Genomic DNA, 27,444 nt, shown 5'->3' with positions numbered 1-27,444 from the left:
CTTAAGTAGATATCTTAGGCCTAGTCCTATGCTGGCAGTACATGTTAATTGTGACAAAACCAAATACTGATGTTTTGTTTTTAAAACTCAAGACACTTAAGCATTCTGGTTTTCAATAGAATTTCCACTCTTCACCTCCATGTCCAAAGATGTCTGCATTTTGCACTACAAGTGAATAACTACATACATCTTGCAATGAATTTAAGTATCACATAATCACTGCACATAATACTAACATTATCATGGGCATGTATTGTGATAGTACTGTATCATGATTTACTCTGTGACATACATATGTATAATCCTATTTGTTATCTGTTAAAAAGGGGACATGTCAATAGGAGTATAGACATGTCTTTTTAATATACTGTACATAGACAAATGTCTATGTTTTAAACGTTTTCGTCATCCCTACATGTCCATGTGTTATTCTACCCTTGTTTGATGTTTGCAGAGTTGAGTGCCACCCAGACACAGGAGCAGGAGGGCCAAGATTGCAGACACTACTCTGCTTTAATGTGTTTAATCTATCTGTCACTATTTAAATACATATAAAACGACACAGCATCGTATTTTTTCTTCTAAATGCACATACGGTTGTTGGACATAGACCTATTGTTTGTGGGCCAGGGGGTATTTCAAAATAACAAATATAAGAGGCTCAACACAGTAAAAGTAGGCTAATGAACAATAGGGTATTTGTTGGACAAGGCTGGTGGGCATTAGAGGTAGTGGAGGAACATTCCTACTGCAGATAAAACTGGAGCTGGCTGCTGTTGCCCATACCAAATATCAAAAGAAATGTAAATATGTGAATATATATGTAAAAATGTAATATATCTTTTTGGAAACGAACATGAAATACTGTAGGTTATTCACAATTTAGGGAATTTTCGGATGATTATCAATTTAAGGTTTTGCTACATATTAATTTTATATAGCATAAGTTTGTGCCAGTAGGCTGATATGATAAATAGGTTTATGTTGTACATCTCCTACAAATATCCTGTCGAGGCACCGAAAACTACTATTCCCAGACTTCCTCTGTGTCTACGCGCAAGGGATTTCGTAAAAACAGGAAGGAGAACGAGGAAATAATGCTGAATGAATCATAGGGCAGGCTGGCGTCCTGCGGTTGAACACTGGACTCCGAATACATTCCCTAGCCGCCAGCTAGATGGATGACACGGGGACCCAAGACAACTCGGTTCAGTGAGAGCAGGGGTGCTCGATGCTCAATTTCCTCTTTTCATCCGAGTATTTTGTACACATATGATGGAACGGGCGATGGAGCAGTTAAATGTACAGCTGAATCGGCTGACGCGTTCTCTACGCCGCGCCAGGACTGTGGAACTCCCGGAAGGTAAAAGAGACCAAGCGAGCTCAAATCTCTTTTTTTCTCAAATGGCTGCGTAATTGAATTATTCCATAATGTGATGTTAAATGATAGGCGGGCATACGAGCAAATGTTGTGTCGTTGAGACACCCTGAAAATATTTTCCTGATTACAAGATGACTATCTAAATATAGCTTAGCGATTGTCCTAACATAAATGTTTACTTACAGTAACCAATCAGGCCTAGTTGTCAATGACCACATATTATGCGCGAAGAGGAATGAATACCTCTGAAATGTGTTTAAGATGCATTTTTTATTTAGGATCACATCCAGATTGTATTGTTCATTTTCAAGCTTAAAGTGGCTTAAAATAATGTTCAAGCTGTTTCACTTGAGAAAGCCAAGGAAATGTAGGGGAATGACAAGTTATCTGTATATCTTTGAAGTCGAAGTTGTTTACAGCCGTGCGTAACAGTGAGGTACAGCCCTAACCTCTTGGTCGTCTTGTGTCATAATAACAGACAATGAGACAGCAGTATACACACTCATGCCCATGGTGATGGCTGACCAACACAGGTATGTTGAAAAGAAAAGAAGTGTGCTGTCCAGCTGTGATAAGATCATAACAGTCTACCTCCTCATTCTCAGTCAGTAATGTTTTTGATGTCATGTTGGGTGTTATAATACCACTAGCTGAAAAAGGAAACGGGGTGTATTCCAAGCGTGTGGTTTAAGTGACTAAGCCAGGTACGTTGACTCAGAGTAGCCTAGTGAACATCCCTAGAGAAGAGTCCGAATGCTTTGTTTTCATTGGATAATGAGGCCATAGTAGAGCTTTCCCATGATTAGTTCTGTTGCTTACTCTGAGTTACCAGATGCGGTTAGTCGCTAAATCATGGAATATCTCCCAGATCTGTCAGTGTGAAAAACAAAAAACAAACAATACTTTTGTCTTTGTCAAACAAAAGTATTGTTTGACAAAGCATAGGGCTGGTGACATACTTCATTTATTTATGTTTGCCTCTATGTTTAATAATAACCATCTGTGAAAACCTGGTTCTCAAAAGTTCACTCTGAATTCTTTCTAATTTCATTACTAAGATCAGTAGCTGAACTACTCTTGAATTCTAAGTTTGATGTCAACTATGCCTTTGGTCGGGTGAAGAGAAGTCTCCTTCATATTGCTGCCAAGTAAGCTTTTTGATTGTTCACAATCCACCAAGGCTTTCATGTCTTCTAATGGTCTGGCTTAGTAAACAGAGGATTGTCAAGAAAAATATTCCACAACGTACTCTGTTGTTGTTGGTTTGTCTCTGCTCATTTCTTAATGGTGACATCATCAGACTTGGGTGGGAAATGGTCATGTGGATTATGTTCTCTTTCTTTCTTTATTCCTGAAGTGATCCCTTCATTATCATTCCTTTATTTAGCAGATGAAATTTACACAACAGTACCCAAAACCACTAGAAGTGATATTAATTGGAATTGGAAATGTATTTATTTAAAACGGGGACAATGCACAAATAAACATTAATCTTGTGATACAGGATAATATGTGCTTGGCCAGGTTATAGCAACAATTGCTAATTTCCACCTGTAGTCCCTGGGCAGGTATGACAATGTAAAAGTAACAATTTTAATTAATTAATAGCCCCCACAGTGTCCCCGTAAATTATTTTGGTGTTGCTTATGAGCAGGAGTGCTTGTGGGGGATTGGGGTTGTGCTTAGGGTTGTATTATCCTGTGTGTTTTTCTTTGGCAGTTGTGGATCAGTGGAGTGTCTGGTTCTGCTGCTGAAGAGAGGTGCCAATCCAAACTATCAGGACATATCTGGCTGCACCCCCCTCCATCTGGCTGCCAGGAATGGGTAAGCTCTCAGGGATACTCACATTCAGTAATTTAGTCAGACAGTTTTGCTTTTAAGCCAGACATTCTCAACCTTTTTGGGTGCTAAGACACACCAAAAGTAAAACGAAAGCGCCAAGGCACATCAACATATGGTTACTGATTATGATGAATTTTACACACATTATTATAGGCCAGGGGGGGGTGGTCATTCTCATACATATTTCTATACATACAGTGTCCATGAGCTGACCACAAAAGAAAGCGAAGTAATGACATTCAAACACTGGGAAAGGTCAGTGTTTCCCATACATTGACTTATTTGTGGCGGCCCAGTATCAACATTGACCACCACACAATGATTTTCCAGGTTGTGCTAAATTGTGCTTAAATCTGGTTAGCATTATAACCACGCTGCGCTAATTTGTTAAAAACTGTTGCATTCAAGTTAATTCTGCAAACCTACCACCACAAATAGAATTTAATTCTGTGGGAAACACTGAAGGTGATAGTATTGTGTTGCTCGAAGAAGGAAAGGGTGCTGTCAAAGTTGTGGGAGTCCTCAGATTGGTCAGTAGAAGACGTTTTTTTTTGTAACTAGAGCAGGCATGTGAAAAAAGTTGTTAGGTCTTGCATCTACAACATATCCTAACAGCCATGCTTATAAGTATAAGTATAAGTAAGTATATATACTCTTTTGATCCTGTGAGGGAAATTTGGTCTCTGCATTTATCCCAATCTGTGAATGAGTGAAACACACTCAGCACACAGTGAACACACAGTGAGGTGAAGCACACACTAATCCCGGCGCAATGAGCTGCCTGCAACAACAGCGGTGCTCGGGGAGCAGTGAGGGGAAACCTAGGAACTCCTTGTTGCGCCATGCGCTCGACGTTTGATAACAAAACCCCTCGCAATGTGGAATGGACATCCTACTAAATTTGAATAAGCTTTTGACGAGTGACTATGCGCTTTTGACTGTCATGATGGGGCCCTTTGCCTTTTATTATTCCACTAGACATGGCCAAGCACTGCCACCTACAGACCTCTTTATCCATTACAGTGTATTCACATGTATTGATCTGGCAGAGACTGTTACCTAAAGTGCATTCCAAGTGATGTTGAAATCAAGCCAAGTCATGTAACCAAAAGGTTGCTCTTAACCAGATTAGTTCTGGTGTAAGAACCAGGTCTAGGTTTGGTGGAATTTGCAATTTCACGAGACATAAAGCCACAGCAAAGGTCCAACGTTTGGCAAATTTGAAGGACAAAATGGTACAATGATTAGTTCCATTAAGTCCCATTGACATATACGGCAACTAGTGACAAGACACCGTGTAACGTAAGTGTAATTCAGTGATTTCAGGCAAAATAACCACTGGCGACTTGAAATGTTGCACGTCTAAGTTAAAATAATTTCAACTTTTTAAGTGATGAGCAAGGAGCAAATCGCTGCATGTGAACGGGGCTTAAGCTACATTTTGACTCATTCAAACAGTTTTGATATAGAATGTGATTTCGGCCCTGTCCTGTATACGGCCGCTGCCGTTCCTGTCCTGTAGAGATTCCCCATTTTGTCAGTCATGTCATCTGTTTTCCCCCTCAGACAGAAGAAATGTATGGGAAGGCTGCTGGAATACAATGCAGATGTCAACATTTGCAACAATGAGGGACTGACAGCTGTGAGTTTTATCCTTGTGTAACGGAGGCGAACTCATAGAGCTGTGACTAATGCCTACTATAGCTTTCATGGATTACGGCAGTTGTTTGTTGCTTTAAATTGCATATAACCAGTGATGACAAAACCATAATAATGACCGCAAATACATGGCAGTTTCCCCCAAACCTATGGGCATAATGTTTCCCTCTGTGTTGCACTTCTCACCATCCTGCACCAGATCCATTGGCTGGCTGTGAATGGCCGCACTGAGTTACTGCACGACCTGGTGCAGCACGTTACCAACGTGGACGTGGAGGACGCCATGGGCCAGACCGCTCTGCACGTGGCCTGCCAGAACGGACACAAGACGGTAAGTAATCACACCATCCTCTTTCAACAGACACGCTTCCTCATCACAGGAACCGGACACAGGACTGTAGATCTCACCAAACCAATGTAGCTACATACAAAGCTATATGCAGTAGGCAATGGCCAGGAATGTTTTGGTTCTTGAAAAATGATAAAAAAAGGAATAACGCCATTGTTTTGGTAGCTGAGGTTAATCAGTTTGCTGTGTGTAAATTAAGTTATGTCACCGTAATGGATGGGTACTAAAGTGAGCCAAATTGAAGTGAAAACATTAGAGGCTAATTTTCACAGTCTGCTGTTAATGGAAAGATGGATTTGAGTGTAAGCTGAAGTTTTTGATGATGCTGATGATGACCCTCTTTTGCCTGTCTCTTTTGTAGACCGTGCTTTGCTTGCTGGACAGTGGTGCAGACATCAACAGGCCCAATGTCTCTGGAGCGACGCCGCTCTACTTTGCTTGCAGGTAATTGGTCACCATCATGCCCCCACCAGCTACCTGCAGCTACCATCATCAACCTTCATGCAGAGGATGCGGCCTTTTCATAAGGAATGAGACAGATCAGGACCATATGAGGACCAGATGAGGAACAGCTTAGGGCCATATGAGAACCAGATCAGGGCCATTATGAGAACCAGATCAGGGCTATATGAGGACCAGCTCAGGGCCATATGATGACCAGCTCAGATGAGAACCAGTTCAGGACCAGATGAGGGCCAGATGAGGTCCAGCTCAGGTCCAGCTCAGGTGTAGTCTAGTAGTAGTCTAGAGAAGATCAGTGTGTGAGGGTCATTTCAGCCAGCTGTCTAAAGGAGATGAAGGCAGTTTATGTTTCAGAGCCTTGCAAATATGGATTCCTATGCTGCACATATTGATGCCATAGTTGCGGTGTTGTGTGGCTGAGGTGTTAATCGTAACCGTAACTGAGTCTTTGTCTGCCATGCGTTTCCTCTCTTCTCTTGAGCAGTCACGGCCAGAGGGACACTGCCCAGATTCTGCTCTCCAGAGGGGCCAAGTATCTAGCAGACAAGAATGGGGTCACGCCACTGGACCTGTGTGTGCAGGTTAGATGCGTATGGACACACACACACACACACACACACACACATGGCAGGATATTTCTTTACACCTGATCCCCTGGAGTCTAAATGATTAATGTATTAAAGTAAAAGCTCTAATATTAAACAAGTGGTTCCAGCCCATGATAAGCTGCATTGGAAGCGGTTGTAATATACTTTGCTGTCATACACCTGTGATGGCCATTACATCTAACTGCAGCATACCAAAACTGTGCTGCTGCTTCTATTTGTTGCTTGGCAACCCTTGTCAGCAAAGAACTACATTGCGTTGTGGAAGAATGATGACAAATTATTGCGCTTTCATTGCTGTTTGTTTATTTTATAAAACCTTGTCATATCCTCCTAATACACCACACACACACACACACACACACACACACACACACACACACTGCACATAAATACTCTGAATACTCAAATCTGCAGTCCCACAGTTCCATTTGTGTTGTCCTTCGCGTTCCCTCCTGTAGGGTGGCTATGGAGAGACCTGTGAGATTCTCATTCAGCACCACGGCAGGCTCTTCCAGACCCTTATCCAGATGACTCAGAACGACGAGCTCAAAGAGAGCATGGTACGCCCCTCTTCTTCTGCTAAACATTCTGCTAAAATTAAACACCAAAATTACAGGGTTGCTTTTTTTAGTGTATTTGTGCATGCATATAGTGCAACTGGAAAGTTTTCCGACCATTTTAAGTTTTCCACATTTTGCTTTGTTTCAGACTCATCTTAAACTGGATTCAATTATTTTTTTCCCTCATCAATCTGCACACAATGCCCAACAAAAGCAGGTGTTTGGAGTCTTTTGTAAATGTATAAAAAAAAAAAGACTGAAATATTTAATTTACATAAGTATTCAGACCCTTTAATTTAGGCACAGGTGGACTCCAATCAAGTTGTAGAAGCATCTCAAGGACCATTGATAGAAGTAGGATGCACAATAGCTCAATTACAAGTATCTTGTTAATGGAATATTTCAGTCTTTTTTTTTTTTTACAAAACACTCCAAACACCTGTTTTTGTGTGGAGTGTTGGAGTATTGTGTGTAGATTGATGAGAAAAAAAATGAATTGAATCAATTTTAAGATGAATCTGAAACATAACAAAATGTGGAAAACCTGAAAACTTTCCAGTTGCACTGTACATGTGTTTCAGGGCAGGAGGACTGTGTATTATCATGAATATTAATTGTGTGTTTATGTGTTTTTGTTGTTTGTTGTTTGTGTGTGCAGCTCAGGCAGGTTCTGGAACACGTCTCGCAGCAGAGTGACTCTCATTACCAGCGCATTCTTACCAGTCTGGCTGAGGTTGCCACCACCAATGGACACAAGCTTCTCAGGTACACACACACACACACACTCACTCTCACTCTCACTCTCTCTCTCTCTCTCTCTCTCTCTCTCTCTCTCTCTCTCCCTCTCTCTCTCCCTCTCTCTTTCACACACACACACATACCTCACACTGCTTCCTCACACACAAACTCACCTCCCTTAATACACACACAAACAATTTCAGAGTTTGCAGTGGTAGCCAAACAAACAGGCAATAATAATGCACCCTCACACACACAAATATGCACATAACACGCATATAACATGTCTAGTTCTGACAATATCCTTCTCTCTCTTCAACATCTTCCCTTAATATCCCCTTAAAAGTTTGTCCAGTAGCTACGAAGCTCAGATGAAGAGCCTTCTACGCATCGTCCGCATCTTCTGTCACGTGTTCCGCCTTGGCCCATCCTCGCCCAGCAACGGCAACGACATGGGCTACAACGGCAACAAGACACCCCGCAGCCAGGTCTTCAAGGTCAGCAGGCACCAGAGCGTTCAAATGTGGAGGGCGGACGCCATCAGAGTAAACAAACACACATCGCCCGACGCTTTACCCCTTCCGCTCTTTACTGCTGCGCTGTTCTACACACATGCACACACACATGCAGACACACACACATGCAGACACACACACATGCAGACACACACACATGCAGGCACACACACATGCAGGCACACACACATGCAGGCACACACACATGCAGGCACACACACATGCAGACACACACACACACGCACCACACACACATGCACACACGTGCACACATACACACACCACATACATGCAAACACACTCACACACACACACACACACACACACACACACACACACACACACACACACACACACACACACACATAACAAGCATTAAGTATTCATTCAAGTTTTCAAGTTATCTGGTCCTCAAGTATTCAAGTTACTTTTAGGTAAAAAGTGTGGGCTTTTTTTTAGAAACTTTTTGGTTGCGCTGCCTGACATTTTTTGGGTGTTGAAATTGCAAATACAGTCTAAAAATGTACTAAAATACCTGTAAATGTTGCACAACCGTTAAGACTTGTTTAAACACAGTCTTCCGACTTCAAAACAATGCATTCTGTCAATTTTTAAAGGTTATTTTGAAAACATGTTTTCAAAAGCCTTATTTGTCAATGACCCCCCCCCCACACACACACACACACACAGACACAAATTCAAAAGAAAACACACAGACACACCTGCACACACATACACCCATTATCTCAGAGCTTTACAGTTTTTTTCAATTGTTTACATGCAATTTTGAAAAACGGGTTCTTTTTTTAAAAAAATATAATCACAATTATTCAAACACCACACTTAATTTGCATAATTCCTAGATTGTTTGCAAAATGACACACTTTAGTCAAAACATACACACTTCAGTCAAAACATATACACATATTTGTGAAAATGCTATTAGTTTTCATTTAACTAACACAGTCCTCAATGATCAGACACTATTGCAGCCAGTTTCACACTGCTGTGATAAATAAAAAACACATTTGTAAAAAAACTAATGTTAGGAAATAGCATGTGCTAGATTTTTGGCCAGACATTGTTATGTAAGGGATCATTTAGATGACAAAAAATAGTGACAAACCCACAACATTCTTCATGATTAGTTTGAGATATAGGGGGAATGTCCACATATAGGCCTACTATAACGCTCGGCCAAGACGAAGCAAAACCTCTGCGTTTAACCTAAAAAGCGTCTCCGTGTGGACAGGCCCTTACCAAGCACTGCACAACACTGATGCTACAGACTGAATATTTCAAGTATTTATTTCAATACTTACAGTATTTCAGTAATCAACCAACAATGAAATCAAAGAAACAAATAAAATCTGTAGACAAATACAAATTACTACATGAACTACATGAAGTACATACACTTTGACTCTGAAGAAAAACTACTGTAAAAGCTGCTTTTATAGTACACCTGAGTGCTGCGTTTTCAAATTAGCACATGTGTGCTTCCACACCTGGTGGATGTGGTTTTCCAGTTTGTTCATTAGTGTGCTCATTGGCAATCCGGGGCTTTGTAATGACAAGGAAGTAACCTCACAGACCAAATCTGTGTCTAAGGTGTGAAAATGTGTGTAGAGTTCACTCTGTGTAATGTTTTGCAAAAAGGGTGAAGCAGACATTGTGAGTAATGCTGTGCAAAGGTGATGAGGTGTTTTGCTCCTTGGAGTAGAATTTTGCAAATTGCGTGGAAGTTTTTATTTTAGTGTGTAAACAATCGTAAAAACTGTAAAAACTCAAGGCTCTAATATATGGTAGCCTACCACAGACAAAGAATCTGACTAGAACCGCTTCAGAATCTCTACTCGGTTCCACTCAGTGGAGGTCAATCATCTGTTCTCTACTTATCCATGCCCCTGTGGATTTATATATAAATGCTTAATCGCTTTGACATTGAAACCTGCAAAGAAACCCATGCACTAGGCCTTCAGTAGCACACAGCAGTCCTCATTCCTCTCCTGGCTCTGGGTCAGTAAAGGGGGCTGTGCTTGTCCTTTGCTTAGCGTGTCCACCAGGGGGTGTTAGAGGATAGCCGGCCATCTCCTATTTATGAGCCTGAGAGATACATAGATACTATGTATGCACTTTCCCTCCCTCCCCTTCTCTTTAGCAGTGGGGGACCGCAGACCTTAATACACATCTGTGTGGACACATACAGTCTTCGAGTAATGGATATGAGGAGTGGATATGAAACATGCACATTTAGGTGCGGCTCAGCTGATCTGAGACCACTCACGAAAAGATGAAAAAGTGGAGAAATGAAAGAGAAGCTCTGACCTGCGTGGTGTAGATTTGCACAGTGACATACTATTGAGGATAACATCCCAGAAAATAGGAAGAATGTGGCGTTTTGCCTTTCAGAAGTAATCTCTTTAAATATCTATATGTGTCACAGAGACATGCGTAGTCTGACACACACACACACACACACACACACACACACACAGTAATACCGGTGAAGAATGCCCCCCGTGTGCCGGTGCTGTGAGCTAGAACGGCTAATCATTTGAGGTGGAGTGGCGGGGCTGCTGGTGAAAGGTGGGATTTGGGGCTGGCGTGGAGCCCTAAGCCCTGGGGAGGGAAGCGCCAGCTGAGCATGTCCCGGTCTCCACAATGGTCCACAACGCTCCACAGCCCTCACCGGCCATCTGGGGCATGGAGTTAGCCACAAGGTCAAAAGAGGGATTTTTTAAAGTCTCACTCCCTTCTACCAACTCTTGTTCTTTCTTTCTTTCTTTCTTTCTTTTGTTCTTTCTTTCTTTCTTTCTTTCTTTCTTTCTCATCACACATCCCACCTACATACCTCCTCTGGCTTCATCTCTATTTTGCATCATGCATCTTTATATATTTTCTATATGACTTATAAATGTTCTATTTTACATGTGTCTATTGTATTATCCCTTCTCTCTCTCTCTCCTCCTCTTTTCATCCCACCTGTCACCTCTGTTCCTCTTTTCTCAACCTCCCTCTCTTCCTCTGTCTCTCTTTCCCTCTTCATCTCTCTATCCCTCTTCCTCCCTCTCTCTCTTCCTCCCTCTGTCTCTCTCTCTCTCTCTCTCTCTCTCCCCCTCTCTCTCTTACAGCCCCTGGAGTTGCTGTGGCACTCTCTGGACGAGTGGCTAGTGCTCATCTCCACCGAGCTGGAGCGGACGCAGCGTGACCCTTCTTCCTCGTCCGGCACGTCTGGTAGCGACATCGCCTCCCTCCTGAGGAAGCAGCACGAGGTCGAGCCTCGCCCCTCCCCCCCCCCTTTCCTCCCCTCCTCCTCCTCCTCCTACCCCTCTGCCTCCCCTTCCCTCATGTCCTCCTCCCCAGCTTTCTCCCCACCACCCTCCGTCGCCGTGGAAACGGCTGAATCACCTGCGCTGACGTCCCTCCCCCCGTCGCTGGACGCCGAGTCGGTGGGAGTGAAGGCGGCGGACATGTGCGCAGACGGCCAGGATGTCATCGCCATGACGGCCAACCGCCTCAGCGCCGTCATCCAGGCCTTCTACATGTGCTGCTCCTGTCAGATGCCCCAAGGGTGAGCATCGCGACCTCTGACCTCACTCTGACCCTCCTGACCCTCCTCAATCACACACCTGATTCCCCTGAATAATACATACAGAACACTCCGGAACAGACAGGCTGACAGAGCATGATCACAGTAAACCAAGTTCAAGGTCGGGTCAAAGGCTAGTCAGATTAAATCGTCATGTTCCCTGTCACTCACACACTGTGATATCATCATATCTGTTCGTTTCACAGCCACACAGTCACAACTGGTATCAAGACAATAATGCTAATCCCTTTCATAATAGGTAGTCCTGACATCATGCGTGGTGTTGCCCTGTGTAGCCGAGGTAGTCCTGGCATCATGCGTGGTGTAGCCTTGTGTAGCCAAGGTAGTCCTGGCGTCATGCTTGGTGTAGCTGACCTAGTTCTGGCATCATGAGTGGTATTGCCCTGTTAGTCCTGGCATCATGTGTGGTGTTGCCCTGTGTAGCCGAGGTATTCCTGGCATCATGCGTGGTGTTGCCAAGGTAGTCCTGGTATTATATGTGGTGTAGCTGAGGTCCTCCTGGCATCATGCCTGGTGTTGTTCTGTGTTGCCGAGGTAGACTTGGCATCATGCATAGTGTTGCTTTCTCCACAAAAGCACTGTGTTGCATTCTATTGTTGCAGAGGATTAGAACTACTCCGAGAACAGCTTGATGCTGTTTTTTACTTTATCAAGGAAAACTACAAATCTGCCCAGAAAGGATTATTAGAACACCCCCCATGCCCCCCCCCCCCCCACGTTGCCTTTGTGTGGGTTTCGCCACAGGGAAAGAGAGGCTAACATTGCCTCTTAGAGAGAGGAGATGGTCTGCACACTGTATATGGGCTCCAAGAAATACTTTATTTATTCTTAAAAGGCAACGTTTCGATCTTCGTCAGGCAAATAAGAACTTGCCTCTTGCCATGCTGTGGGGAGCTGCCTCCAGTCTGGTTTTCAGTGTATGCACAACAGCAGGCTGTGGCTCTGGGATCTCTAGAGACCATTTCAGTTGTTATAGGCAGTTTCTAGAGAGTTCCATTATCAGCATCATAGTTGTTCCCACAAGGCTTCCGTTTTAACATTCCATATGTTATCTTAATGAAGCGGAAGTAGATTGGGAACAAAATAGAACGTTCAAGCATTGTTTTTGTTTTTCTTGTTGAAAGGGTCTATAGGCACTATATGAACTAAATCAGATTGAATTGCGATGGGGTCTGGTATAGGAACGCATGTGGCCCAGGTCCGACTGAGCTCGCGGTCCTGATCTGGGCATCCACGCCAAAATACCCCCCCCAACCCCACAACAGGACCAGGGCAGACAAACAAGCTCGTAATGCCTGCTCGTTTTCTTCTTCGTAAGACACCCTCGAAACCTTCCAATTATGTGTAATTAGATCATTAAACCAATACTTAATTAACAAGGAGTAGAATGGCTCATATTGGCAAGTTGAAGTTGGATGTCTTTCTCTTGGCCTCCATCCCTCTCTCTGTCTCTCTCTGTCTCTCTCTCTCACTCTCTCTTTTCTATTTCTCAGGCTTGTTTTTCATGAGGACCTCAAAAACATAGTTGCTCTCCCATTTGAAAAGTGCTTAGGATTAGAAGGAGAATGACACAGTGGCCGTTGGCTGAGGTGTCTCTGTACAGCCTTTCTTTCCTGGTTGTTTTCCTCCTACCTTTTCAGTGAAATAATAATCTGTCCTCTCCTCTCCTTGTTGTTTTGTATTGTGTGTGTGTGTGTGTGTGTGTGTGTGTTTGTCTCAGGATGACCTCGCCACGCTTCATAGAGTTTGTGTGTCGACATGATGAGGTTTTGAAGTGTTTTGTAACCAGGTAAGCTCACAGTGTCTAAGTGATGTGAGATGAAAAGCTGCTTTAATGTGTGATTTGCTCAGAAACAGTCTCACTTCATTTTGGCAGCCCATTTTTCAAAACTGTTTCCTTTTGTAGGAATCCCAAGATCATTTTTAACCATTTCCACTTCCTGTTAGAATGTCCAGAGCTCATGTCCCGCTTCATGCACATCATCAAAGGCCAGGTAAGGTGTTAGACACATGTGCGCGCACACACACATACACACACACACACAAACACTCCTGTTCTCTCTCTTTCTCTTTCTCTCACACTCATTATCTCTCTCTTTCTAACTCTCTCTCTCTCACAAATACACACACCCACACACCTCTACATCAACACACTTACTGTTGCATACACGTGCACACACACACACGCGCTCTCGCACGCACACACTCTTTGCCTCTTCACCACCCTGAGCCAGGTTTACATCAGGTCTCTGTCAGACTCTCCTGTCTTTTTCTCTCATACCCTCTCTCTGTCTGTATCTCTCTCTCTCTCCTCCAACCCTCTATAAATAACGCTCACTATCCTGAAGCAGCTCTTTGTCACACTGGTGTGTGTGTCTGTGTCTGTGTGTGTGTGTGTGTGTGTGTGTGTGTGTGTGCGTGTGTGTATGTATGAGCATCGTCACTGAGGTCTCGTGCTGAAGTGACTTTGAAATGCCCGTGCCCGGCAGCCGCCAGCTCTTAACAGGGGCCCGTTACGCCGCTGACAACACTTGTCTTAAGTCCCGTTTATATGGCCGCATAAATTTGACGAGTCCCCGCTTCCAGTGCTCAGCGCTGCCTCGGCACTATGGCCCGAGTCCCTCTCTCTCTCTCTCTCTCTCTCTCTCCCTCTCCCTCTCCCTCTCTCTCTCTCCCTCCCATTCATCCTCGCGCTGCCTGCACTCCGAGCCTCGTTAGCTTCGGATTACGGTCCGCCTGGGAATGCGGCGCAGTTTTAATTACAGATCGTTTTTTTAACCTGCTGCCGATTCCATCTTCTGATCTGCCTTTCTGTGTGCGTCGCCCAGCTACCCCCCCCCCCCCCCCCCAACACTCCATTCCACCCCTGGGGAAAAAGGGTTCCTCTTGCGCAGATTAAATTCTTCCCCACGTGTTCTTCTCCCTCCTTCCTTCAAGAACAAAGCCATTCAAGTATTATGCAAATGGCTGCCGGCTGCCATATCACTTCTATCTCTCCCGCTGTCTCCCCCACTCCTCCTCCCCTTCCCTACCCCTTCTCGCTCTCTTTCCCTTCTTCTCTCTATTTTTCTGTCTACCCCCCTCCCTCTCTCACTTGCATTGTCTCTTTCTATCTTCTCTCTTTATCTCTGTATCACTCTTTCTGTCTCCAGCTCTCCTCTCTCTCTCTCTCTCTCTCTCACTCTCTTTGTTTTCAGCTCAGCTATCAGCCGGTAATTCACCTTTTGTACTGAGGAGTTTAAGTGCGTACTTGCACACTATGGCATCTGTGCCGTACCCGAGTACGTTTGCACCCCAAAGTCCGATTCGTTTGACCAGTGTGATCGCTCCGTACTGTACCCGGCACCCGGGCACGGTACGTTTATCCATGCCTGGGTTTGCTTGAGGAGGTGGACTCGGGCACGGTACGGTTGGGTTTCTGATCGCGCTTATGCAAAGATTCTAGAGCACAGCAGCTCAACCGTGCCTGGGTACAGTTTGATAGTGTGCAGAGTGTGGACCAAGAATGGGAGAGAACCGTACTCCGGCACGGTACAAGTGAACCATGCCCAGTGTGAGTACGCCCTAAGAAGTCAGACAGTTAGTAGATCTCCACCTCCAGCTCAAGCAGAGATGCAGAACCAGGTACCACAGGCCTGGCTGTACTGAATCACATGTGACTGATGCTCTCTCTCTGGGCTTCTCCCTGGCAGCCCTTTAAGGACCGCTGCGAGTGGTTCTATGAGCACCTGCTGGCTGGACAGCCGGACTCGGACATGGTGCACCGGCCAGTCAACGAGAACGACATCCTGCTGATTCACAGAGGTAGGACCCCTGAGCCAGGAGCGCAAGGCTTTAGCCTGAACCGTCTGCCCGTCAAAATGGCAAGAAGTAGATGTTCATCTGTTGCCTGGTTGCAAGAAAATACATTGTGATGTAATATTTGAAGTTTACATGCATAAATATACTTTACTTTAAATGTTTAAAGCAACACCAAAGAACTTTTCCTCTGTCGCACGCACTATTTGTTTATCCAGCACTGGCTTTGGAAATAACAATGTCCACAGACAAGGTAGAATATGTTGCATGATTTTATGAAAGTATGATGTATTGCGACATCAGATGCAAGTCACATTTGTAGTTTCTTATGTCTCATTCCATTGAACTACAGATCCGCTACCCGATCTGGTAAACTTACATAGTGCAGTTATAGCTGATAGAGGGCCGCGAAGCGAATGCAGAAGTGCCGTGCACCCTGTTACGAGTTGATGAACCACTGAAACGATTTTGGAAACATTATTTTAAGGTAGAAAAAACTCTTTGGTGTTGCTTTAAAATACTACGCAACTCGTGCTTATGGGAATGCATGCATAATTTCAAGTTACTCATTATTCAGTAATGTCATTACTCAACTGTGTTTTGGGAGACTCATCTGAAGCTAGTACACACACACACACTAACACACAGACACACACACAGAAATACACACACACACACACACACACCAACACACAGTCATGGGTTCTTAAGACTGTTAAGAGTTCTTAACAGTACTGCAGATAGTCCCACAGTCACCATTTCATTTTTTCAATCTTTCATTGGTATGTGTAAAAAAATGTAAATGTAAATCAGGTTTCTTGGCCAAGTATACTTGCTTATACAAGGAATTTGGTCTCTGCATTTATCCCATCCGTGAATTAGTGAATACACAAAACACACAGTGAGGTGAAGCACACACTAACCCAGAGCAGTGAGCTGCCTTGCTACAGCAGCGCTCGGGGAGCAGTGAGGGGTTAGGTACCTTGCTCAAGGGCACTTCAGCCTTTCCTACTGGTCGGGGATCGAACCGGCAACCCTCCAGTTACAAGCCCGAAGCCCTAACCAGTAGGCCACGACTGCCCCAATGCCGTGCATGCAGTGCATGCATGTGATGCAGTGCATAGAGGTATCCCTCTGGTTGTGTCCTATAGGAGGCTAAGCCCTGCAGAAATACCCTCTGGTTACTGAACTGCAGGCACTTCACACTGCTGTCTTTTTCAGAGCAGGTGTGCCATCTAAGACGTACTCCTCTAAGACACACTCTCGTCAAGCTTTTAAATGCTTTGAGATGTTTTATTCCTACGCTTGAAGTTATGCACCTGTTCTAATTTGCATGGTCTCCTCTTTGAATGTTTATCGTCTTATCATCGCATTTGGTAATGATGTTTGTCATAATTGCACCTGTTGGCCCCATTGTTTGTATTTCTGTTTTCGCAGAATCGTGCCACAATCCAAATGATCATACAGATAAGAAAAGCAAAACTGCCTCTCTCTCCTCCTCCCACCCCTCTCTCCTCCCACCCCTCTTCCTCCCACCCCTCTTCTCCTCTCATCCCTCTCTCCTCCCACCCCTCTTCTCCTCTCATCCCTCTCTCCTCCCATCCCTCTCTTCCTCCCATCCATTTCTTTCTCCCATTACTCTCTCCTCCCAGAATCCATCTTCCGCAGCAGCTGTGAGGTGGTGTTCAAGTCCAACAACGAGAAACTGAAGCAGGGCATCGCCGTGCGTTTCCATGGCGAGGAGGGAATGGTGGGTGTGTTTATGGGGCATTAGCGCTCATGGTGGCACTCAGCTCGTCGCCCGCCCGCTGTTCGCCACTCTCACTGCCTAAAAGCTTTTTATGTCTGCGCCAGTAGTGTTTCAGGACAGCACTTTAGGGGTGTGTGTGTGTGTGTGTGTGTGTCTACATGTGCGTGTGTGTGTGTGTCCGTGTGTATGTTTCTCTTTGAAACCTTTGTGTTCAATCGGCACTTGTGTGCACTAGTGGTGTGGCCTTCAGTCTGCACAGCCTCAGGTTTTAATAGCCTTTAGCTCTCTTTTGTGATTGCTATTCTCTTACGTATTCAGTATATTGCCATTTGGGTTTAGTGTGTTTCACAAATATATGTGCATGCGTGTGTGTGTGCGCGTGTGTGCGCGCGCATGTGTGCACATGTGTGTTTGCATAGACCTGTGTGTGTGTGTAGATGTGTGTTAAATGTGTGTGTAGATGTGTGTTAAATGTGTGTGTGTGTGTGTGTGTGTAGACGTGTGTTAAATGTGTGTGTGTGTGTGTGTGCGTGTCTGTGTGTGTGTGTGTGTGTAGACGTGTGTTAAATGTGTGTGTGTGTAGACGTGTGTGTGTGTGTGTAGACGTGTGTTAAATGTGTGTGTGTGTGTGTGTGTGTGTGTGTGTGTGTGTGTGTGTGTGTGTATGTAGACGTGTGTTAAATGTCTGTGTGTTTTCTGTTTGTTGTTCAGGGCCAGGGCGTGGTGCGGGAGTGGTTTGATATTCTGTCCAATGAGATCATCAATCCAGACTATGCCCTCTTCACCCAGTCTGCAGATGGTGAGAAACAACATAACAAACAGAAGTAGCTGTTGAAAATGTTTTCATATTTGGTTGAAAAAGTCGCATTGTGAGTTTGTCTGAAGTGTGTGTGTGTGTGCGCGTGTTTGTGCGCGTGTGTGTGTGTGTGCGTGCGTGTGTGTGTGCGTGTGTGTGTGTGTGTGTTATTGAGTTTTGTTGGGTGTTCAAGTGGTGTACCCTTGATTCTAAATCTTTCCATTGACTTGAATGTGCGATTCTTGAACTTGACTTGACAATTGACTTCTTGGCGGCTCTTAAGATCACTGAAGATTTCATTCAATTCCATTTCAGTCAGGAAGTAAGTAAGCATGGGCGTCCATGATGTGTGGTCATTTTTAAAACCCTGAGAGAGCTCTTAAATAGAACTGTGGAAAATAGAACTGTACTTTGGACCCTTTACACCTGCGGGACATAGAATCCTAGGAACAAAGGAATTACCCCAATGTGACACAACATGACAATGTGACAATGTGTATTCTCTTGTGCTCTCCGTCTCTCTCTCTATCTCTCTCTCTCTCTCTCTCTCTCTTTCACCCTCTCTCTCCCCCCCCCCTCTTCCCCTACCTCTCTCTCTGTGTGTGTGTGTGTGTGTGTGCACTTATGCTTATACTTGTATATTTCAGGGACAACATTTCAGCCCAACAGTAACTCCTCTGTGAATCCAGACCATCTTAACTACTTCCGTTTCGCTGGTCAGATTTTGGGTCTGGCTCTCTACCACCGTCAACTAGTCAACATCTACTTTACACGTTCCTTCTACAAGCACATACTAGGTACACACACACACACTTAGAGACATATGCACATGCAATATGTTGCCCACCAATGTACCCTACACACACACACACACACACACACACACACACACACACACACACACACACATACACATACATAAACACAGCACAGACATGCACACTTCAACTTAACTTAAATCACTCATCTTCCACAGGCATCCCAGTGAACTACCAGGACGTGTCCTCCATCGACCCGGAGTACGGCAAGAACCTCCAGTGGATCCTGGACAACGACATCAGTGACCTGGGCCTGGAGCTGACCTTCTCTGTAGAGACGGATGTGTTCGGGGCCATGGAGGAGGTGCCGCTCAAACCAGGCGGCACCACCATCCAGGTCACCCAGGACAACAAGGTTGGTGGCCCAGTCAGAACTCCTAAGCTCAGGAGAGTGCCATCTAAACCAGAGAACTGATTAATCGGTTATGCTGTTTGTTTTATTTCCTGGCGGAGGGAGGTTTTCGACTTTCTGTTGTTGTTGTCGAGTTGTTGACTTGTTGGATCAAAGTTGTTTTTCCAAAATGTGTAGCCACAGTGTTTGTGGATGGAACAATTATTTTTTTATAGTCTTTTTAAGGCCCCTCCCTATTAGATTCCATGGAACTGGCTGGTCAAATTATGTTTCACATATTTATGGGTATTTGATAAATACAGCCTTGGACCATGTTTTGGTTAGCATCTTGGCAGGCAGTAAAAGCTGTGTTACAGATTTGTGGGAGTTTTATTAAGCACTACCCAGCTGATTCTGAAATCTGGCCTTCTGTGCAGCCCTCTTGGAAATAGCCAGAAGTGAGGAGCTGTGTTGTGTTATTACACTTAAGCAGTAGAGGGCAGTGTTTCCTAAGGCACAAGCTGGTGGCCTCTGTTTAGGCTGGGATTTAGCTCTCTGCTCACTTTCTCGCTTGTCAGTGCCTGCAGTGTGTGTGTGTGTGTGTGTGTGTGAGAGTGAGAGAGAAATGGCTTTTTTTTTACTGTTGCACGTGTATGTGTGTGCGTGCGTGTGCACGTGTGTGTGTGTGCGTGTGTGTGTGCATGCTTTCCCTGGGCAAGGCGGAGTATGTCCAGCTGGTGACAGAGCTGAGGATGACCCGAGCCATCCAGCCCCAGATCAACGCCTTCCTACAGGGCTTCCACACCTTCATCCCCCCCTCCCTCGTTCAGCTGTTCGATGAGTATGAACTGGTCAGTGCTGCTCTCTCTCTATTTCTGCCTGTCCATCTCTCTCTCTCTCTCCCTGTCTCTCTCCCTCTCTCCTTGATCCCTTCCTCTCACACACTCTCATGACATTTAATTATGTACTTTATGCTTTTGTTTGTTTTTGTTTATGTAAAGCACATTGAATTGTCTCTCTGTATGAAATACGCTATATAAATAAACTAGCTTTGCCTTGCCTCTTTCTCTGCAGTCCATCCCTCTCACACACTCTATGTCTCTTTTTCTCTGCTCTCTCTTTCTATCTCTCTCTCTAGTTCTTATGGCTCTATCCATTTGTATCGGAAATCCCCCGCCCGAGTTGGAAAGTGTAAATCTCCCAGCTATCTCACGAAATTTCACTAAAACACCCCCCCTTTTGGTCGTTATTTCAACAGTCCACCTCGGGCTCCTGAGAGTGCACCAAGCTTAACGTACAAGTTGACAAACAAAGATGGCTGCGCCCGTAATTGCTGAAGTTGAGATGTATTTTCTTTGTATTTGTACTATGTTGGTCGATTTAATGCTCGTACACACTTGATTACATTACTGCTTTAATCCGGTCACCAAATGCACTACCGAGACAGCTGCTGCCCTGGTGGCGTCCATGTTCTTTCTTACAAAGACAAACTGGAACGCTAAAGTGGTACAAGCCAGGCAATTACGTCACGTTCGCGCGTACAACTCGGGCAGTACGATACAAATGGATAGAGCCATTAGTCCTGACACCATTCAGATGCCCTTTTGAGGCCTTTGTACTCATTCCATTTTTGCTCCTGATCCCTGATCCTTTTCCCCTTGATTTCCATACGGACTACATGTACTAAACAGAGACTGTGTGACTCCTCATGTATGGAGATCTTGAGTGTTTACAGCAAGCCTGTGTTTCCTCTGTAACTTCTCGATGGATGTGTGTGTGTGTGTGTGTGTGTGTGTGTGTGTGTGTGTGTGTGTGTGTGTGTGTGTGTGTGTGTGTGTGTGTGTGTGTGTGTGTGTGTGTGTGTGTGTGTGTGTGTGTGTGTGTGTGTGTGTGTGTGTGTGTGTGTGCGCGTGTGCGCGTGTGTAGGAGCTGCTTCTCTCCGGGATGCCAGAGATCGATGTAATGGACTGGACCAGGAACACGGAGTACACCAGTGGCTATGACCTGCAAGAGCCTGTTATCCAGGTGAGTGAGTGAGTCAGTGGAACTGCCTCCTGGCTGTCTGACCGACCTGCGTCAGCAGCCGTCTCTGCCTCCGCTCACCCCAGAGCCCAGTCAGCGGCCGCCTCCCATGTCCGCTCCACCTGCTCCGCCTGCACCAGAGAGCGTTCTTAGAAACGTGCCAAGCATATGTCTGGTGATCCCTAACTGGACCCAGCATTTCTGTGTGTGGGGTTTAGTCTAATCTTAGACACATCTGGTGGAATGCGCTACCAGTTCCTACTAGACAAGGGACATCCATCTTCAAAAAACTCCTGAAGACCCTGCTTTTCAGAGAATATCTCCTCTCGTAGCACCACATACAACTAGCCCTCTTAATTCTAGCTCTTATCACCTGACAAGAACTGACACTTAACTGTTAAAAACAGCACTCACCGATGCACTTTTCTTATTGTACTCTACCTTTTAAAGGTGCTCTAAGCAATGCTGGGCAACGTCACTTCTGTTGACTTTCAAACAAAACAGAGAGCTAGCTCGCTACTTCCTCCCCCTTCCTCCTGTGCTGCTCCCGTGCAATTGAAACTCTCCTAAACGCGCATCTCTTCTGTGATTTGCTGGAACAGTTTTTATGTTATGTTTTTATGGGCTAGATTTGCCCTGGTTGTTGCCGTTTTTGGAGCCTGGGCTGTTGGTTAGGTGATGTTTGCAGTAAGTGACATAAAATGTTTTAGCCTAAAAACGTGTGGCATCGCTTAGAGCACCTTTAAAATGTTTTAAATTGCTTTTAGAATTGTTGGGAGAATTGCTTTATAAAGTTTTAAACTGTTTATCGTGTTGTAAGTCGCTTTGGCTAAAAAGTGTAAGCCAAATGTAACATAATGTTATGTAATGATGCCTAACAGGACCCAGCATTCTTGTGTGTGGGCTTTAGTCTAATCTTAGCAGTGGTGGAGGAAGTACTGAACCTCAGTACTTAAGTAAAAGTACAAATACACAGAGAAATATTTACTTTAGTAAAAGTAAAAGTACCACAATGACAACCCTACTTAAGTAAAAGTAAAAAGTACCTGCTTTTAAATGTACTTTAAGTATTAAAAGTAAAAGTATTTGCATAATGATTTATTCTCTTAATATCTATATTCTAAAAGGAAAAATCAGTATGGGCTGTGGCATTTTAATTAAGCTAGTTTTAGGTTATACTCGACTAGATAGTTTTAAGTTAATGCAATTGTGCTTACCATCTGTGGCCCAGTTTACATTCTGACCTACAATTCTAGAGACTGTAATTCTGGTTATCTACTAGGGTGATCTGCTGAGTAATATCATTCAGCAAAACACGAGAGCCTGAAGTTTAACGGGGTAGACAAGGGAAACGTCGGGTGGATCGTAATGCCAATTATGCTGATTGAACAGAAAAGTTGCTGAGAAAGGTGTCTTTATGATTAAGTTCAGTTTCACTTGCGCAGACGCATAGACATTGAATGAGCGCTCACGTTACTACCCCCCAATTGTAGGCTATGCATCTTTATTTAATCACACACAATTAAGGAATATTTCCTAATCTGGAAAATGTTACGTTTTTTCCGGCCACCGGTTCATTAATAGTCTACCATTCATTTGTGCCGCAAATGATAAGACGTGTGACAGAAGCATGGGCATAGCCTGTAACTTCGCTGATCCGCGGATAGCAATCTCATCGGAGAGGAGGCCCTAACGCTGCAGATAACAGACAGAGAAAGGCACAGAACACAGTTGCATGTACAGTGTAGCCATGGGTCTGGTGAATATAGCCTACCGAATGCAGATGGCTACAAGCTCACGCTTTGCCTGGTCTAGACTAGAAGCTTATGTTTCTAAGAATGCACGTAGCGCTCCAGAATCTTTGGTAGCAACCCCCCGGTAAAACAAACGTGTTTGTCAGAGAGAAAAAAAAAAACTGATCATTAAATGTATCGTAAAAAGGAACGATGGTGTTGTAGAAATGTAGCGGAGTAAAAGTACAGATAATTGCTGTAAAATGTAACGAAGTAAAAGTCAAAAGTATGCACTATAAATTTTACTTAAGTAAAGTACAAATACGTGGAAAATTTACTTAAGTACAGTAACGAAGTATTTGTACTTCGTTACATTCCACCACTGAATCTTAGACACATGCCAGCACATGTATGGTGATACCTAACTTTTTTTAATGAAAAGCTACTCCATTTTGTTACTATATCAAACCATCAGCTCAGGCACTCTGGGATCCTACTCCTGGTGTTGTCCTTACTCAGTGTTTGTTTTAGTAGCTGTCGCCCAATGGAAATGAATGGCAATCTTTTAACTGAGTGGAAATTCATCATGGACATGAACTTTGGTCCCTCGATCTGCTTATGTTTATCCGTGTAGTCATCTCTTAGTTAGATACTCACAGTAATCATGCATTGTTTATTTGACACTGTTGACATGGGGAACTCTGTGGGATGTGTTTATGCGGCTTTTTGGTGGTCTTGCGTGGTTTGACGTGGTGTCTGTCCTTGCAGTGGTTTTGGGAGGCGGTGGAAAACTTCACCCAGGAAGAGAGAGTGCTCCTGCTGCAGTTTGTGACTGGCAGGTAAACAGTCTTTTCTCCGTCTTCTGTCTGTCTGTGTCATATGCTTATAGACGTAATAGCTCTTCTCAGAGAATCTCACTCTGAATCACCACACTATTTGTATTCACCACCACCATGTTAGACATCAATCATTTATTTTCCTATTTTCTCTCTCTCTCTCCCCCTCTCCCTCTTTTCTGTGCTGCCTCTCAGCTCCAGGGTTCCCCATGGAGGCTTTGCATATCTCATGGGAGGGAGCGGTTTACAGAAGTTCACCATCGCTGCTGTGCCCTACACCCAGAATCTCCTGCCTACCTCTAGCACCTGGTGAGCTCTGTTGATGCCTGCGTGCGTGCACACACACACACACACACACAGACACAGACACACACACAGACACACACACACACACACACACACAAACGAATGCAGAGATACTCACCTGGATAAATTATTAATACTCAAATCCACTTGTATTCCAACACACATATAGATAATGGTTGTCCTAGACAGACACAATAGAAACACAGGCACCACACACATCCGCTCTTTCATGCACACACAAACATGTATACACACACAATGCTGAATAAAGGACAAACACTAGAGGGCAGTATGGCTCCACTCAGAGGGAACATATAGGCACGCAGAACGCAGAACCGCAGAACCGCAGAACCGCTCTCAGAATGTTTCCAAGTCCACCCGTCAGTGGAATATTCTGTCAACGTTCTACAATGAGGAGGAGCGAGTGAAAGTGGCTCGGATGAGTTACATGCGTTGAGAGTTTGAGAATGTTCCGCAAATGCATCCTCTAATGACACGTACACACACACGACCCATGTGTGTATGCAGTGCACTTGTCTTTCTCTGACCGCTGCTCCTCCTGTGATGTCCACAGCATCAACATGCTGAAACTTCCAGAATACCCCAGCAAGGAAGTGCTGCGCGACCGGCTGCTGGTGGCCCTGCACTGCGGCAGCTACGGCTACACCATGGCATAAGGATGGACCTTACAACTGCTGCCGCATCTGGGGGAGTGTGTGTGTGTGTGTGTGTGTGTGTGTGTGTGTGTATGTGTGTGTGACACACAGACAATATATTGTTTGTGAATGTATGTCCGCTTGTATTCAAGAGAGTGAAGTGCAAGTTTCTGCGAGAGAAAGTGGAGATCAGTCCTTAGAGTGAGTGTGTGTGTGTGAGAGAGAGAGAGAGCGAGTATATACACTCCATCACAGGGATATTTTCTCTGCTCTCCTTCTCTGATATCCCCAGAGCCCCTTCTATGGCATTGTCTCAGGTTGTGTGTGTGTGTGGGAAACAGTATCATAGGCTGCCTAAGAGTAATAATGCAGACATAAGAGCCTATTGGCCAATCGATCAGCACTGCCGCACGGATATATTATGATCACAGGACACAATTTGTTTTCAATAAATTTGTATGCTGTGTGTTTGTATGTGAAAAGAGTGTGAGGGAAGGATGTGAAAGGTGTGTGTGTGTGTGTGTGCGGAGATGTGTGTGTGTGTGTGTGTCTGTGTAGGGAATAAGTCAGTATTTAGCCCTCTCTTAGCCACCTTGTCAAGCTGCTAAATTCAAGTGACATTAGTTTTAAGTTTCCTAAAACTGTTAGTAGAGATCTCAGAAAATAGTGTCTGATGGAGGAGAATATCAGGGCCAGATTTGATTCCAAGCTGAGCTCCCACACGGGGCAGCATCGGCTGTGTGTGTGTGTGTGTGTGTGTGTGTGTGTGTGTGTGTGTGTGTGTGCGCAATGTGACATAATCATCCGAGGGCTGGGTGGTGTCGTGGTTGCTGTGTGCTCTGCAGGGTGAGCCGCCAGTCTCCGCGGAGGGCCTGATCTTGATTAATGGTTCAGAGTCTCTGGCTGTGTCGACTCATCAATCTGCTTCAGTTTCTCAGACAATTATATATTTTTTAGCCGTCATAGGATACCTCACTCCCCAGAGGTTCATCATGTAATCTTATTATTTAATTCTGTCTTTGTCTTTTATTATGGTATGGATGTAAAAAGAAAAATGCATACTTGTATTTATGGCTTGATGGTCAGAAGTTGATCGGCAGTGCCAAAACAAATCTTTAATGCCACTCCTCTTGCAATATCCTATGCTGATGTATTTTTTTTAAAGGGAATTATACGTATATGCTTTGAATGTAAGGATCCATATCCATTTTGACCTTGTTATGATATTTGAAATGTATATATATAATTATACATCTGTTTGTATTTTGTATAATTTATCAGTATTGTTTCAGATAGTACTGCTGATTTGCCTTTGTAAACCAATGCCCATGTTTATTGTATATGAACCTTTATAGATTTTTTTTGTCAAGAGGATTACTGAAACATTAAAGATGTATTTTAGCAATTGTGTGCATGTTTTTTTGAGACATTTTGTATGTATTTATGTTTTTACACACACACACACACACACACACACACACAGCATTATGCTCAGTGTGAGGAGCATATGATTCCCAGCTGACCATATGCGTTTCCTGCAGGTGGTTTGCTTGTTCATGGGGGCTTGCATCTGGCTTACTCTCCCCCGACAACATTTGACCCCACATGACCTCTCACCTCAAGTGCTCATCGCCCTCCGCTAACCATGTGCCCCCAACCTGGGCCAAGATCCCACTTAGCGCTTACACCAACATCTTCCATCCACCCGCCCGTCAGCCAGCCAGCCACGGCCTCCATCTCTCTCCATGGCAACACTCTCTCACACGTAGCATCACCTGATTGCTATGGCAACGTCGGCGAGCCAAATTACAGCCTGTTCTCCCATGGCAACGCAGCATCCAGAACAAAATGCGCCCGGCGTGAATCCGGCCCTGGGCACAGAAGGGAGCTCATGTGAAGTTAGCAGATGTCGCCATGACAGCCACCGCCAAGACAAAGAGCAGCAGAGGCAGGAATGTGTGCTGTGTGTGTGTGTAAGTGTAAGAGAGAGTGAGAGAGAGAGACAGACAATGTGTGTATGTGTGTCTTCAATTGAGAGACAGAAACGCCTGGAGGAGAAGAAACTAAAGAGAAAGATGAAACCAGACCCAAATCAGGCTCCTCAATGTTTTTTGTGTCTATGCAAACCCTTGGGCATAATTACAGCTACTGTCTGCGCTTCAGAAGCGCTTTCATACACACGTGACCCAGCGAGTCACACATATTTCCACTCCCGCTCGAAAATCCATTCCAGCCTTGTGGCGGTGCCCCCCCCCCGCCCCCTCCACGCTACTGGCTTCATCTGTGTCGAGAATGTGTCATTACCCTGACGAGTGATGGCTCCAGGGTCCCCAAGCCGTCCCAGGAGGCCCGCTGTACAGATCAGACTCTGATTTACATTCACACACCCATTTGCTCGTTCATGGTCAATCTCTTTTTTTTTTTTATGGACATGCTCGCTTGGACTCACACCATCTGTGACACACACATACACAAGTTAGAGAAGCAATTACACATGTGCTACCACTGCTGGAGATTGCGATTTTTGACCTGTGAACCATGATTTATATGGACCTTTTAAAGGTGTGTGTGTAAGTGTGTGTGTTCATATCACAAATATGCCCATTTCTTCCAGAGCTACAGTATACACTCTTGTGTCAATGGCCATGAAGTTGTCAAACCAACACTGTTT

The 27,444-nt window shown here is 44.5% G+C and overlaps 1 protein-coding gene across 4 annotated transcripts; it reads left to right on the top strand.

Annotated features, from left to right (window-relative positions):
• The first annotated feature begins 1,107 nt into the window (after positions 1-1,107).
• On the top strand, positions 1,108-26,169 carry hace1 (HECT domain and ankyrin repeat containing E3 ubiquitin protein ligase 1). 4 transcript variants are annotated; one of them, XR_006034637.1, is made up of 25 exons: positions 1,108-1,363; positions 1,860-1,914; positions 2,440-2,529; positions 3,101-3,205; positions 4,790-4,865; positions 5,082-5,213; positions 5,593-5,675; positions 6,178-6,274; positions 6,760-6,861; positions 7,520-7,626; positions 7,946-8,144; positions 11,249-11,688; positions 13,448-13,516; positions 13,634-13,721; positions 15,420-15,531; positions 17,178-17,275; positions 17,987-18,074; positions 18,719-18,868; positions 19,048-19,244; positions 19,940-20,071; positions 21,147-21,245; positions 23,744-23,814; positions 24,007-24,120; positions 24,692-25,103; positions 25,280-26,169. XR_006034637.1 is itself a non-coding variant. In XM_042107276.1 (24 exons), the coding sequence occupies exons 1-24, from the start codon at positions 1,273-1,275 to the stop codon at positions 24,792-24,794; spliced, it is 2,850 nt and encodes a 949-aa protein (XP_041963210.1). In that variant the 5' UTR covers positions 1,108-1,272; the 3' UTR covers positions 24,795-26,169. The 4 variants fall into 4 exon arrangements, 3 of the variants coding, with proteins under 3 accessions (XP_041963210.1, XP_041963209.1, XP_041963211.1); XM_042107276.1 differs by having other exon boundaries at positions 7,946-8,096; positions 24,692-26,169; XM_042107275.1 differs by having other exon boundaries at positions 24,692-26,169.
• Positions 26,170-27,444: the final 1,275 nt, after the last annotated feature.

This window comes from Alosa sapidissima, chromosome 10 (assembly GCF_018492685.1).
Source record: "Alosa sapidissima isolate fAloSap1 chromosome 10, fAloSap1.pri, whole genome shotgun sequence".
In the NCBI taxonomy this organism is placed as follows: domain Eukaryota; kingdom Metazoa; phylum Chordata; class Actinopteri; order Clupeiformes; family Clupeidae; genus Alosa; species Alosa sapidissima.
This window is presented reverse-complemented; position numbering and strand designations above follow the sequence as displayed.